The sequence below is a fragment of the Pezoporus wallicus genome, unplaced genomic scaffold (assembly GCF_028554395.1).
Source record: "Pezoporus wallicus isolate ANWC-B61680 ecotype Strahan unplaced genomic scaffold, APGP_CSIRO_Pwel_v1 contig_8512, whole genome shotgun sequence".
Classification (NCBI taxonomy): Eukaryota; Metazoa; Chordata; class Aves; order Psittaciformes; family Psittacidae; genus Pezoporus; species Pezoporus wallicus.
The window spans coordinates 778,652-792,922 of NW_026635168.1; the positions used below are offsets into that span (position 1 = coordinate 778,652).

A 14,271-nucleotide genomic window follows, 5' to 3' on the forward strand; every position below is an offset into this window, starting at 1 on the left:
ACCTGTTAATTGTTTAATATTTCCTATGATCTCATGTAAAAAAAAATCTCGCAGCTGACTTTAATCCAAACCTTTTTCATGAATTTGGCATTTCGAATCAGTCTTTCAGAGTGAGGATCCATTTACATAAGCTTTAGTCTGATGTGTAGGTTTCAAGTAGTTGACTCAATGTCAAAATGTTTCGGGTTTCCTGTTCTTATGGTGAAAGATGGTGTCAGTACAAAATGAGATTTTTATCATTCATCTTCACCATGGTTCCCGCTCATCATATGCTTACATCCATGCACAGAAACGCTTCTGCGATCAGAAGCTCTGTTTGAGACAGCTGGTGAAAGACACAAAGTATTAGGGTGGCTGGCAGCAGGAGGTAGTAACTTACTTTATTTCTGTCCCATCTCTCTTATTTAAACTGCCACTTTGTTTTCAAGTTGTGGATATATTATGGTGTAAATTCGTGTAGTTCTCCCCACATAGCATCATCGATAATGCTAATCTGCACAATGCACAGCGCAGCTTCTCTCCTGGGCACACAGCGTTCTCAACCAAATTCATTTTCATGCCTTTTAATTGAATAATATGAGAATTCTTTAGACCTTTATTTGAAAAGCCTCACAGGGAGGAGGAAGCCGAAGTAACAAAAATAAATAAAACATAGATCTGCAGTGTTTTGGCAACTAAAGGGAAAAGTGTTTGAAAATCCAAAACCATTGGTTTTTCTGAAAAATTCATATAGGGTTTTATTTGTGTTGGGAGTTGCAAGCTGAATACCACAGAATATGACTTTGTTTAAATGTGCTGTAGTTTCTGTCTCATGCAATTTCACAGTGAAATCAAAAGGCATAAAATGATCTGTCACTTTCATATGCACAGTGGTATCTTTTGATCATGTTACTGCACAATATCTGAAACAACGCTTCTATTAAAAGACACTGCTTACAAGAAACAAGGTTATTAAGTGCTGTGAAATAGCATTTTATGTTAGAAGCATCAGATTTTGTGGTATTTTTCAATGGAAAGGGAAGACAACTGTTACAGGTTAAACCAGCTGAATAGCCTTTGTTGTAATGGATGCTTCTTTTGAGTAAAAAAAAATAATGCCACAACGATTTTATTTCATTTATTTTTATTTCATCATTCTTGTTTTTAACTTTCCCTAGATGAGACAAGGGGCTTTCCTGGTCAACACAGCTCGAGGTGGGTTAGTAGACGAAAAAGCACTTGCACAGGCCCTGAAGGAAGGAAGGATACGAGGGGCAGCCTTAGATGTACATGAGTCAGAACCATTCAGGTGCTTTTCCTTTTCTTTTCTTTTTATTTTGTTCACTTTCTTATTTTTAAGTCTTAGTGCATGATACAATCAACAGCAACAAGTAAACTGAGTTTTCCCTTCATTTGATAGCTAAATACTCCTTAGTAAAGCAACATGAATCTGTGCAGCACTGGACATGCAAATGTAGATGGAGCTTTTGTATGTGATCAGAAGTGAAAAAAGTGACATCCAAGATTTAATTCCTTTCCTTAAAAATAAATAAATGAAAATCCAGTGGGTTTATTTAGCAGAAATAGCAGGAACTTGGGCTCAGATCCTCGACGTGACTTTGTGTTATGCCTCTGAGGGGAGTCCTCTTTTGTCATTGATAGAGCTCTGGAGGCAGCTAACACTGATGTCTGAACACTCTTTCAGAGGCAGAGTTGAGATGTGATGTGAGAAATAACTACTTTATGACACCTTTCTGGAGGAAAAGACATGCTTTTGTCCAGATTCCCTCTGCAGGAAAGCCGTACATGGCAAAAAAACAGATTGCAGGTTTTGTTTTGGTTTACCTTTTATCAGGGGAGCTGTAACTCTGCTGTCATTAGCAGAGCTGGTAGCAGAACCCTTAGTTTTTGGATGACACTAAGAAGTCCAGCATTTTAGGCAGAAATATACCACCCTCCAAAGTGGTGTTGGTCTTACAGTATCAGCAACAGAAATGTGCCTGTTTGATATGTCCTTGAGTCTTGAAACTGACTTGTGAGTTATGAGACTGCTGTAGCTTGGTGCTTGCATGCGACAAGCCTTTTGTAGTTGTTCAATCTGGGCAGAGAGAAATGTTAATTTTAACTGGAACAATCCACAGAAGTTTTTTGAAGAGGAACAGATTCAGGACTTGAGGGCAGGTTATGAGGAATGGAGAGAGGACAGTCCCTTCTATTAGGGCAACAAGCTTTAAAAAAACAGAATAGCATCCTTTTAGGTAGAATTTTGATATCTACTGAGACACAGTGCCGCATCACAAATATTTAATTTTATTTATGCATACCCTGCCTTCATTTACTTCAGAATGTAGTCATTACAATGCAGTAGTGCTGTGCAAAGCCATAGTCTAACAGCTCAAGGGACTTTCAGCCACATACATTCTTACCAATTCAGATCTCTGATCCGCACAAGCAGAACGTTGCAGCTATAGGAAGCCCCATTTACTGCATGGAGATGCCATCTGCAGAGATTCAGTTGCAGGATTACAGCCACAATTTCCTTTGGCTTCAGTGCTGCATGTCTATCTGATCGCAGCATGCAACTCTGTATTCAAGAGTTTTGCCAGATACTCTGATGTTTATTGAGCTACAGATGAAATCTATCATTTTATGAATCATGACCAACTCTGGAAGCACGCTTTTGTCTTAAAATATTTGTTCTTCTGTTGTTACAGTTGACTGTAAAGATTATTAAAACTGGAAATAAACAGGAGGAGCAAGTTTCCATTATTTTCAGTTTCTTTACTGTGTATCTGTAATGGCACTTTTACACAGATTCATTGCTTTCCCTGAAAACTAATCTGTAAAGTGAATTTCCTTCTTTTTCTGTGGAGCTTCTATAAAGGAACAGGAAAGAAAAAATAGTTGAAAGTAACTATCCAAGTGGATCTTAGGAGAACAGAGCAACTGTGATGAAATGGACAAATGGAGTGGCATCCTGAATTGATTTCGGGTCTTGCTTTATGCATATTTCTGTATCAGAACTGGAGTGGCAGTGGCTGTAGATAGCAGTAAGTGCATTGGACAGAAGCTAATGTTGCTGCTATACTTAGGTTGTACCCTTTGAGTCTATGAGAGGTGATTGTTCCTTATTTATAACATGAATAGTGTATTAAATTAACTGACTTAAAACCAAACCCAACAAAGAATAGAAATGCAGTTCTTTTCTGTTGTAGAAATTAATCTCTGTATGTACAAATCTGTCTGGATCCTTCCTCTTATCCCCCCAATTTTTTTTTTTGTCATTTGATCTTGTTTTAAATCTTCATTTAGCTTTAGTCAGGGCCCCTTGAAGGATGCACCAAACCTGATCTGTACGCCACATGCAGCCTGGTATAGTGAACAAGCCTCAATTGAGATGCGGGAGGAAGCAGCACGGGAGATCCGAAGGGCGATCACAGGTACTAACTCACCTTATTGGCTCTTTCAGTGTGTGTTTATTTTTAACAAACTTCCTCATTCCTGAAGGGTACTGAAATGAACCAGCCTTAGGGATTTTTTTACCACTTACAGTGTTTGGAATGTAAAAATGAGCAGGTATACCAAGTCTGTTCTCAGAACTGGAACAGATTATTTTGGAGGTTCATTGCAGTTGCAAAGAGAAGGCAGGCACTGTAAAACAAGTACTTTTTCCATGTAACAGAAATGTACTTATACGTGAAAAATCCACTTTTGGGGTTGTTTCTTGTTATGTAAATATTAGCTATTGATGGGTTTGACCACAAGTCATCCAGGTATTTGCTGGTATATTTCATAGGTTTTCCTATATGCCCTCTTAGACTTGTCATGAACAGTTCTGTTTCCTTTATTCTTTCTTTTTGGCTTTTTTGTATTTTCTAAAGTTCATTCAAATTTGCTTTGGAGGACAGTCTGGAATGTCAGTGTTTTTAAGGCTGTAATGTTCAGAGATAAAGCATCTAGAGCTTCATGCTGTTTCCACTAATGCTTATATCTCGACAACATGTTCTCTATGCCAAAGAAAAGTTTTCAGTGTTTCGTTGGGAGGGTACTCTGGTTTAGATGTTCTTCTCTTTAAAGCATTGCTAAAGACGTCTGGCATTTTAAAGGGCATGTAATTGTAAACTGTTCACATAAGAGAAAACAGTTATGTCTTGAATATGCACTGCTAATAAATAAAATGAGAAGAGTGAGCCATTTGGCATTGGTTTGAATCCCTTGTAGCCTAAAATAAAAGGAAGGATTTTCATACTGGAAAATGAGTCATTAAGCACTAATGTTCTCTCTTTAGTAGGACTTTGCTGTTTCCCTCTTGGCAATATACACTGAATGCTCTGCAGACATGAAGGGCCATCTGTGTCACCTTGAGAGTAGTTTGGTGCCAACACATTGCTCTGCTATACAAAAAGCACTAACAGTAGCCTTTCCTTGTGCCTAAAGAGGCTGGGCAGTTTTGTTTTATATATAGCCTGTGCAGAAAGAAGACTTTTCCAACCCTAACCATTCTATGATTCCCCTCTGGATGGTAATTAAAGGCACCTCTTAAGCTCCAGATCTGAATAGCCCTTTACAGGACTATTTGTCTCTGGTTTAGAGGTAACCTAAAGAGCCCAACCATCCCTTTGCTTGAGCTGGTCCTTGCGCTTATACTTCAGAAGTGCTCTAGTCATGCATTTATTAAATTGTTGTGTAACTATCACCAGTGCCCCATTAGCTCTGGGAAAGATTGCACAGACCAGCAAACGATACATACTTGGGTGATGATTGATGTGCAAACAAGCATTAATAGGCTACAATCTGAAAACTGAATAAGAGTCAGCTATATGGAGCTAGTTTTATGTGAAGTACTGCGCAATAGCCCAAACATATGTGCCTAGGAAGGCAGTCGTATTTTCCTTAAGCGTGTGATTGTGCTATCAGCAATCTATATCACTGATTTGTATTGAAGCTGTCAGCACTTCAGTGTTTGCACATGGTTTGTAATAAGATCAAACTGAGACCAGCATTAGGGAGGCGAGAATTACATTGAATTACGGTGAAACAAATGTAGGAAAGATACAGGAAGTATGGGATGAAGCTGGACATGTGAAAACCATAGGGAGGACAGAAGAGAGAGAGCGTAGAGGGAGAAACTAATTGAAAAAAGGTGTATAGTGAAGGAAAGCAGGCTATGGCTATCATCTGATGATACAGATATTAAGTGTTATATTACGATATTCTGCTGTTACCAAAAAGTCAGTTATATTCTGATGTATAAAATAAAAATAATAAGCAGAGATTGAATATCTTTAAATACATTTTTGAACATGAAAACATTCAAAGTATTAAATAAGGAGAACCACTGAAAACAGTAATGGAAGAAATGGGAAAACAAGCATGGCGAGGACGTGCCTACAGAAGTAAGCAAAATGAAGAATAGGAGGGGCACGGTGGAAGATGTGAATGGAGTTTAAAAATACTTGGGTAAACAGCAGCAAAAGAAAGGTAGTATTTAAATTCATGGATGATTTTGGCAGAAGTTTAGCTGGATGTGTATTGCAGCTACATTTAGAAGAAGATTTCTAATCAGGATAACGGTAGGAATTCACCTATAATGAAGCATGTACCTCATCTTGCCTGATACTGAGCTAAGAAGCCTGTGCATAGAAGTGGGAAGCTTCAGGGCATAAGCATAAGTCATGGAGTAACAAGTATTTGATGGTATCCACTAGACAAAAAGCAATTTTGTGAAGAGGCTTTTTTAGAGCCCCATTATGGCCAGGCTGATGGATAGAAAGAGCAGGCAAAGAGTAGCAAAGTTCTCCATCAAATTTCCAGTAAGAAGTTGAAGACAAAAAGCCTGAATTCCTTAAGGATGGGGCATGGTTAGTTTTTGAAAGCATTTCTGGAGTACTGTTGCCAACAGAAGCAGAGGTGGAGCTTATTTCTACATCTGTGCAGTGAGATTAAACTTTAAAAGGCACTTTAAAACAGATGTCAGAAGAAACACAACCCTCTGTTCATCTCCCATTGAAATAGGTGGAAATACTCCTGTTGCCGTGAAGAAAATGTGTGTCATATCTACTCAGGTTTTTCAGGGCTGGGGATAGCTCTACAAAGGCTTGTTCAGTATGTGCTGAATCAGGACGACAGATTTTCCGGTGTCTTAACACTTCATTTATACTTCAGAGGTTAAGCAGAAGTGTTGAAGAAACAGAGAATTGTCTAGCATAGTTTCGGTTTTTTGCTGGAATGAAATAGATGGTTGAGGATTAAAACACTGTAGTAAATAAATGTGAAGAGCAACTGACATGAAGAAGGGAAATATCAGGGAGTACAGGAAAAAAGTCAGTCATATTAGGTTTAAGGCAAAATTCCATTCAGTATCCTGCATTCTTCAATCATAGAATCTCAGAATCATAGAATCGTTAGGGTTGGAAAGGACCTTAACTTCATCCAGTCCCAACCCCCTGCCGTGGGCAGGCACACGTTGCCCTAGACCATGTCACCCAAGGCTCTGTCCAACCTGGCCTTGAACACTGGCAGAGAGGGGGCATTTACCATGTCTTTGGGCAGCTTGTTCAGTGCCTCAGTAAGTGTTTCTTATCACTGTTACATACTGAGTGAAAAGGAGTAAAGTGAAGTTAAAGACAGAGCAGGAAGGTACATTACTAAATTTTAATGGCTGTCATGCTCTATATTCAAGTTTTATCTTTGAAAACATGAATCTTTGATTATGGTTTTACTGAGACCCTGTATACAAAAAGAAAAGGAGAAATAAAAATCACACAGAGCATTTTAACCATTATTAACTAAGTCCCAGACAAAGGGGACCAGTGAGGATCAAAAATAAACTCTTAGTGCAATTTTATGTGTTGATTTAAATATGTAAATACTTATGAATATTTTAACATAGACACATTCAGAGCATAAGGCATACAATTTTATGTTTTTTTATTTCCTCTCCCTCGCTTCATCCTAGGTCGTATTCCCGACAGTCTGAAAAACTGTGTTAACAAAGATCACTTGACTGCAGCTACACATTGGGCCAGCATGGATCCCGGAGTTGTTCATCCAGAGCTTAATGGTGCTGCATACAGGTAAGCAGGCTGCAGGTGTAAAAGAAAGAACCTCCTTAATTCAGAGGTAGGTTTTGAAGAATAAATAAAAGACCTTCCTGTTAATAAAGGAAATGGTTTTGGATTAGGCTCCAGCTATATTGTTTTCGTAACTGTTGCATTCAGGAGAATTGATCTCATTTTGCTGGTTGAAGTCAGGCAGTGCACAACTACGTTTCCTTTTCTCATCTTTATTTTGTGTGGTTAGTAATAGCTGAAAAATACACAGTTTTTTGTATATTCACTTAAAACTGTTCCGGTCATTTCCAGTGAGTGCAGTGGAAGTTTATGTTCCTTTTGCTGAAGGTAGTGATGCAGCAGGAGGTTACAAAAAGGCTTTCAATAATAAACTATTGTTACGTGGTTTTGTTGGCTCCAGACACAAGAGAGAACAGCTAACTCATTAGTGAATAAAGTGCATTAGCCTGTGCTGATTATGAAAAGATGCTTAAAACAGTGCTTTCTAAGTTACATGTTTAATTTTTAAGCAAAAGCATTTCAGGGGCTTGATCTGTGTATTCTCAATCAACTGTGAAAGCAGCTCTTAATAATTAATAGAAAAGGGCAATATTTTACATCTAATATGTGTGGTCCTTAGTTACTTTGTTTGCTTGAGTCTTTCCTGACCTTTTATCCCTAGCAGCTGTTCCAGCAGCAGATTTTTCCTAGTAGCCAGCTTCATGCAGTTTTTATTTATGAAAAATGTCTGCAATTTTTATCTTTCACTATGGTATTTACTCATAAGTAGGATGAAAGTAGCTGAAAAAGCTACAAACAGCTGCTTCCTTCAGTGCCCTGAGGGAAGGGACAGTGCAGTCCTTTGATGATTTTTTTTATGCCTCTTTGTCCTAATCTCTCCACTGTCCTTCTTCATACATCTCTCTTTGTCCTTCTTTAGGAGAGCTACTGCATACCTTCAGTAGATACAGGAGGGGGGTTTTGTGTTACCCCGTTTGGGAACCCAGCAGTGCACTGCTGAGAAGTGAAGCAAAGCTCTTGTGTCCCAGTCTCATCTGTCTGACAGTCTCATCTGAAAGCGATGGAGAGATGATGGGGGGGAGCATCATCACCCCCTGCCATAATCTCCTTATGAGTAGCCAGAAGTGCACCAAAGGGAAGGAATAACTGATTTGGCCAACATGTGTGTATTTCACATCACGGCAGGATGTTTACTTCTGGAAAAAGTGCCAGTAGCCCTAAATACCTGAAGAAGGATGTTCTTACTTACTTAAATGAAAGCTACAGGCACATGTGTTCTTCTCCACACAGCGTGTGGCTTTGTTGACTTTAGTTTGGAGTACATAGGTATAGCTGAATGCAGTTGAGATTTAAAGGCAGGTATTGCTGAACTGGGGGTAGTAACTCCAACCCTGTCGTGGCAGTTGTTGGCAGGGCTGCATGCCCAAATAAAAGGCAGTTGTTTGTTCTCATTTGGGGGGGGGGGGGGGGGGGGGGGGGGTATAAGTCCAGCAGAAGCAAGCTTCACAGCTAGAAATTGATTTTAACTTGGGAATGGTTAATGATTTGCATGGTAAAGACCATATGTATTTAATTTAAGCAGGATAAACGTAGAGTGGAACGCCTTTTTTTTAGGCATTGTTTCGGTCAGTTTTTTCAATAGAGAAAATCATAAATTCTGACTTCATAGTTGTTTTAAATGCAAAGTAAAACTATTTTTTTTGGCATTTGTACAGAGTAGTCATACAACAAATAATAAAAGCTGGTTTTTGGAGGGGTGATAGAATAGTGTTTAAGTATGGGTGAAGGCATTTATTTTTTCATGTAGTATAAAATATGCAGAACTTGAAGCTTAGGCTATGAAGAAACTGGCTTCTGTAGCAATTGCTGATGGTTAATTCCTGCCTGGATTAAGTACGGAATTTGAGTTGATGGTTCAAAACATATTTTTTTATCCCTTGTTTGCAGTCTCAGATTATGTTCATCTTACTGAGCTCTGGAGTCTCTCACAGGCAGTATGGTGTTTCAGATGTGGTAATAACTGTATCATAGTCATGTAATTGCATTAGAAGATAAGACCTGGGATAATAATTTATATGGTAAAAAATGCAAATAGCTCTTTCGGTGAACTTAAACTGATGAGGGTATTTTATTCTAGGTGTATCATTCACTTGTATTTTGATGTAGGACAGAACACTTAAATTATCAAGTATTATCACAAGCGAAGAACATGGAGCATTCATCAGCAGAATATAATCTGGATCATCTGAATATCATTGTATTCTGTGGAAAACAAAAGCATTTACTGTGTGAAATGCAAGACACCCTATCAACACAAAAGGTCAGGCGAATGGGACCTGTCCCATGAGTAAACATTAATGATATTCCTGAGAAGGAGCTATTTGTAGTAGTCTCAGTGAAGCAGCGTAATACACCCTGGCTTTGTGTTCTTACTGTGTATTTGTTACTGAGCTGCCTGGTAAATAACCCCATGCTATTTCCTGCGTCACAGAGCATGCAGGTTACAGGCAAAGTGAAATTTGACAGCCAGCAAACAGTGATTGTGCAGTTTATAGACACGTTGACGTATCTTTCTGCCTTCTAACAGGTAGAAGATGAGAATATTAGGTACTGAAGAGGTGCTTGGATGAGAATAGTCAGATGTTGGTAATTTGGGAGTTATTTCATGTAGTGTGTTTCACTGATGATTTTCAGTCTGTAACGTAAGATACAGCACGCACTTCAAGCTGGTTTGGGACAGACTCAGTTTCTTGCATAGAGCTTAATGTAGTTCATGGTGCTTCTGTAGTTTAAACAAATACAGGAGATTAACATAGAAACTAGTTACCTTTTAGGTGTAATTAAGAGGGCTACTGCATTTTTCTTCCTATAAACCATTAAGAAGAATATGTGGGGGAAGGCAAAGTGTGAAATAGTAGTGGAGGAGGTGAAACTGATCTCTCACTTCTGCTTTCACAAAAATTTAATGCAGTGGATATTTTACCTGGGAAACATTTCAACTTGCTGCTGCCAGAGGAGGAAGATTGGAAGCAACTTTATGAAGTGCTGGAGGGAATCTATTTGCTGGTTAAGAGTAGAAAAGCAATAAATAGCAGCTTAAAGAAAGGCTCTGTAGGATAGAAATGCCCACGTGTAGAGGCTGCTGAGTTTATACTTCTTCCTTTCAGAGATAGGATTTAAACAAAACTGATGATTAAATTAAAAAGGGACAAAAATTATGAAATGAGAATGGCAAATAGGATTAAGAGTTGTCAAGCAAAATACAGTGTCTGCAGGGGGTATGTTATCTGTAATTTGGCTGCTGCCACTGTGTAGCTTTAGGACAAGGAAAATGATTGTAGGGCTTTTCAGTGTTACTGAAGGTCTGTAGGAAGCCTGTGTCTGAAGAGAGATGCTGGCAAATAGAATCAAAATTATTATAACTTGGTGTGCAAGGGGAATAGTTTTATATACAGAAGGAATATTTGGAGTCAAAGGAGAATTACAGATGCGTAATTTGAACTGGTTAATGTGCTTACAAGGTAACTGTTAATGCTCCTGATTCAGCACTGTCCATTTTCATGAGGGAAGGTTCCGACTTCTTTCTGAAGAAAAGGCAGTTGCAAAACTTGCTCTCTCCTTGATTCCTCCGAGCTCCAGTGTGCTGATGCTCAGGAGTATGTTGTTAGAAAGCAGAGATTCTGTATTGGAAACAGTTGCTGTGTTGGGCTTTTACATGGAGGTTTTTTCCATGTTGTGTTGCTTTTTTTTGCAGAGTACCTGGACTTACAGATAAGCTGTTTCAAACTTAAATATGGATAAATAATACCCAGTCTGAAAGTTTTCCTAGGAATTGAGGCAAATTTGATTAATAAGATTCAAATTGAGATACTGAAACAAGCAACTAATTCCATTAGCAACCGCAAATTAATTCTGAGGAACCTCTCTGGAGGAGGAATTAGCATAGGAAGCCCTGTGAACTTGTATACACTTGGAAACAAAGTTATCTGGCCTACAGGTGGTGATATCACATACTGGTTATCCATCCCAGGATACAGTGAGTGTTATGATCTGTAGGAGTCTCTCCCAGGTTGTCCAGGCTAGTGTCTGATGTCTTCTTCATCCCTGTGCAGTGGTGGATAGCCATGATGTTTCTGTGGTGGAAACAAAAAAGAGCAAGTAAATGCGCTTTCATCTCGCTTTCTTTCTCCTCTGAGTTTTGCGTAAGTTCTGTTTTTCTGTCAGTTGGAGGGAACTTGGGATGAGCAGCACAAACATCCATTACTTTAGAAAAGATGCTGCTGAAATGGAGTGAAATTCCCTGGCGCATTCAGTGTTCAACTCTGATGAGGTGAAAATCCACAGCAGAGTAATGTGGTGTTTAAAAAAGCTCCCATTTAGTCCTCTGTAAATCCTAGGGTAGCAGATGCCACAGTTGAGTAAGTGGTAGGTTTGTGTATTTAGGCTTTTAAATGGATAACACTCATTAGGATGCTTGGATGAGCACAATATAGCAGGAGAGAACAAGAGATGAGTGTGTGGCTTTATGATAGGGAAGGGGAGGCAAAGGGCCAGTATTGAGTGGCCAGCATGAGGTAACTCGCAAACAGGTATTGAAGTACGTAACTGAAGAGAAAACATATTCTTATTAAAAGTGTTCATGGGTAGTTGTTGTTATAAACATCAGTGTTAAATACCAGAGTTCATCAATTACATTTGAACTTCAGGATTGAAACAGTAGATTTGCAAAGTTTATTTTAGCCTAGTAATATCAGAGCCATCATAAAATCGAGTTGAATCAGAGGGTGGGTTTTATTCTTGAATTCATTACTAAGGCCTCAGTGTTCTTCCAGATATAAGTAAGAAATCTTTAAAACCATCCGTAGTTTTTGTGTTGGCATCTCTCTCTTACTTGCAGTCTACTTAAAGCACTTGTCCTTTGTATAACTAGAACTGATTCTCTTTCAGACAAGTACAGTGGCAAGTCTGATGCTGAGTAACTTTTGTTACTCGGATGCAGTAGGCTTTAATTGTGTGGGTATCATTGCTCTTTTGGGGAGCCATCAGAGTGCTACGGCTGCAAGATTGGTTTAAAGAAATAAGATTTTCAAACCACAGCAATGGAATTGTATAATTCTACAAGAGAATGGACCTGCAGGTCAACTTGAAGAGGAGTTATGGAGAACAGATAGGTATTGCATTTACCCAGCCTGAATTATTTCCTGTTGCGATATGTTTTGAGTGGAGCCGTACTTCCAGGTTGTTTCTTTTGTTATGTTGTCACTCGTGCTGTTAAGTTTGAAGTCTAAAGATAGACTCTAGGAAACCTTTATTTCTCGTTCGGGTAAGATATAGCATCTTTCGCTTTACTCATCAGCATCTGTGTATGCTGTCTCATCTGGAGCTTAACCAGCTATCTTTCTCACTGGTCTGAAAACAAAAGAAGCATCTCTATAGCTCTAGAAGGAGGCAAGGTGGGCTTTCCAGTCAGTTATCTCTTGGGTTTCATGTATGTTCTCATCTTCTTCTTTCAGCAGGTATCCCCCAGGTGTTGTAAGCGTGGCTTCAACTGGCATACCTGCAGCAGTAGAAGGAATAGTCCCCAACCCTATGTCTTTATCACACGGCCTCCCTGCTGTAGCCCACCCGCCCCATGCTCCTTCCCCCGGCCAAACTGTCAAACCAGAAGCTGATAGAGACCACCCAAGCGACCAATTGTAGCCTACGAAAACAGCATTCCCAACATCAGAGGTTTCAACTTCAGCGTGTGGAAAACAAACAAAAACAAAACCCTGGATTTTGATTAAAGGCAAAACCATGAACTTACAGGAGGAGACGATTATTGGTTTAGAAACTGGTCCAATATACAGTATAAAAGGAAAAGGTGGGAGACAAAAAAGAAGATTTGGAAACATTTTTTCCTCCGTATAAATTGTAGTTTGTCCCTGTCCAGTGGACTGATTCACTGTTTCTGTGTCCTATGGGTTCTTTGTTAAGCAAGAGAAGTTAGTAGTTAATTATACCATGAATGTACTTGTCTGTGTACAGTTTTTAGAACATTAAAAAGGGTTTGTTTGCTTAGCTGTCAACAAGGAAAAACATAAGGGAGGCATTCAGCAAACCAATTTTGAGATTAAAAATCCTTTCTTTTATATTTTCAAACATGCCCCAAAATGAGGCAGTCGGCAAACTTCTCAGGACAATGAATTTTTCCCATTTTTCTTTCTACGCCACACAGTGCATTGTTTTTTCTACCTGCTTGTCTTATTTTTTAGGATGATTTAGTAAACAAAAAGAAAACAGTTTTCTCCTCATTTTGGCATGAATTCCCTTATTTCCAAATGAAGAAAACCTTGCAAAAGAGATTTTGAGGAAAACAAAAGGTTTTGTATAAACGAGCATTGTGCTTTTTGTCACCAGTTAAGGTATATATTATTGGTGGGATGCGAAAAAGGCACTAGACTACTGAAAAGTAGCAGCATTTCATTGCCTACATTGATTCCTTCCTGGTAATGTGGTAGGCTAGCAATATTTTTTGGTTAAAATCATGTTTGTGACTGTAACCATTTGTATGAATTATTTTAAAGAAATAAAAAACCCAGACAAATATCATATGTGTAAAAATTTTTATTTCTAGTAACTGTTTTATTCAACTTTTATTAGGTTTCTTAGCTGTAATTTTTAAACCGATGCTGTCAAGTATTTCATTTCTAGCTTTACTTTGCTCTCTGTTGTTTGTAATAACTGTCTTGGAAGCTTGAAAAAAATAAAAGCAAAAAAAATAATTCTTTCCATACCATTTTTCCCTTTACATTTCGTAAATGTTGATCTTTTTTCCTGTGTTTCTAATGGAGTTTGAAATTAAGATGGATTTTGATTTGTTACACCGGCATCATCAGCTGCAATATGGTAACAGCGTTTATGCCACCACTGTGGGCAGAGCAGAGGAGGTACAACAGCAACACAACGATAATAATAATAATAATAAATGTCTTTTGCCGAAGTCCAACATGAGAAGTGTCCATTGTTTTATTTGCTTTGGTGATGATGGAAGCGTGCAGCAGGACGTAATCGTGTTTGCTATATTTGAAGGAGTTTGTTTCTTTGAGCACAGGCAGAAGTTAGATGTTAGCTGGATGCTGGTTCCTGTGCTCCTTCATCCCTACACAGCTTAGAAAAGCGAGACAAAAGCTTAGCTGCTGCAGAAAGGAAATCCAGGATGGGAGAAAGTGAACCTGGA

At 38.7% G+C, this 14,271-nt stretch overlaps 1 protein-coding gene across 9 annotated transcripts in view; it reads left to right on the forward strand.

The window, feature by feature from the left end:
- Nucleotides 1-14,040, forward strand: part of CTBP1 (C-terminal binding protein 1) — a 244,019-nt gene extending 229,979 nt beyond the window's left edge. For 8 of the 9 annotated variants that reach the window (XM_057409853.1, XM_057409902.1, XM_057409885.1 and 5 more), the window contains 4 exons: nt 1,158-1,288; nt 3,292-3,419; nt 6,938-7,055; nt 12,566-14,040. In XM_057409853.1, the coding sequence (XP_057265836.1) occupies nt 1,158-1,288; nt 3,292-3,419; nt 6,938-7,055; nt 12,566-12,752 (564 nt within the window). In that variant the 3' untranslated portion in view covers nt 12,753-14,040. The remainder of the gene's footprint in view (nt 1-1,157; nt 1,289-3,291; nt 3,420-6,937; nt 7,056-12,565) is intronic. The other variant, XM_057409845.1, reaches the window with a different exon arrangement.
- The last annotated feature ends 231 nt before the right edge of the window (nt 14,041-14,271 follow it).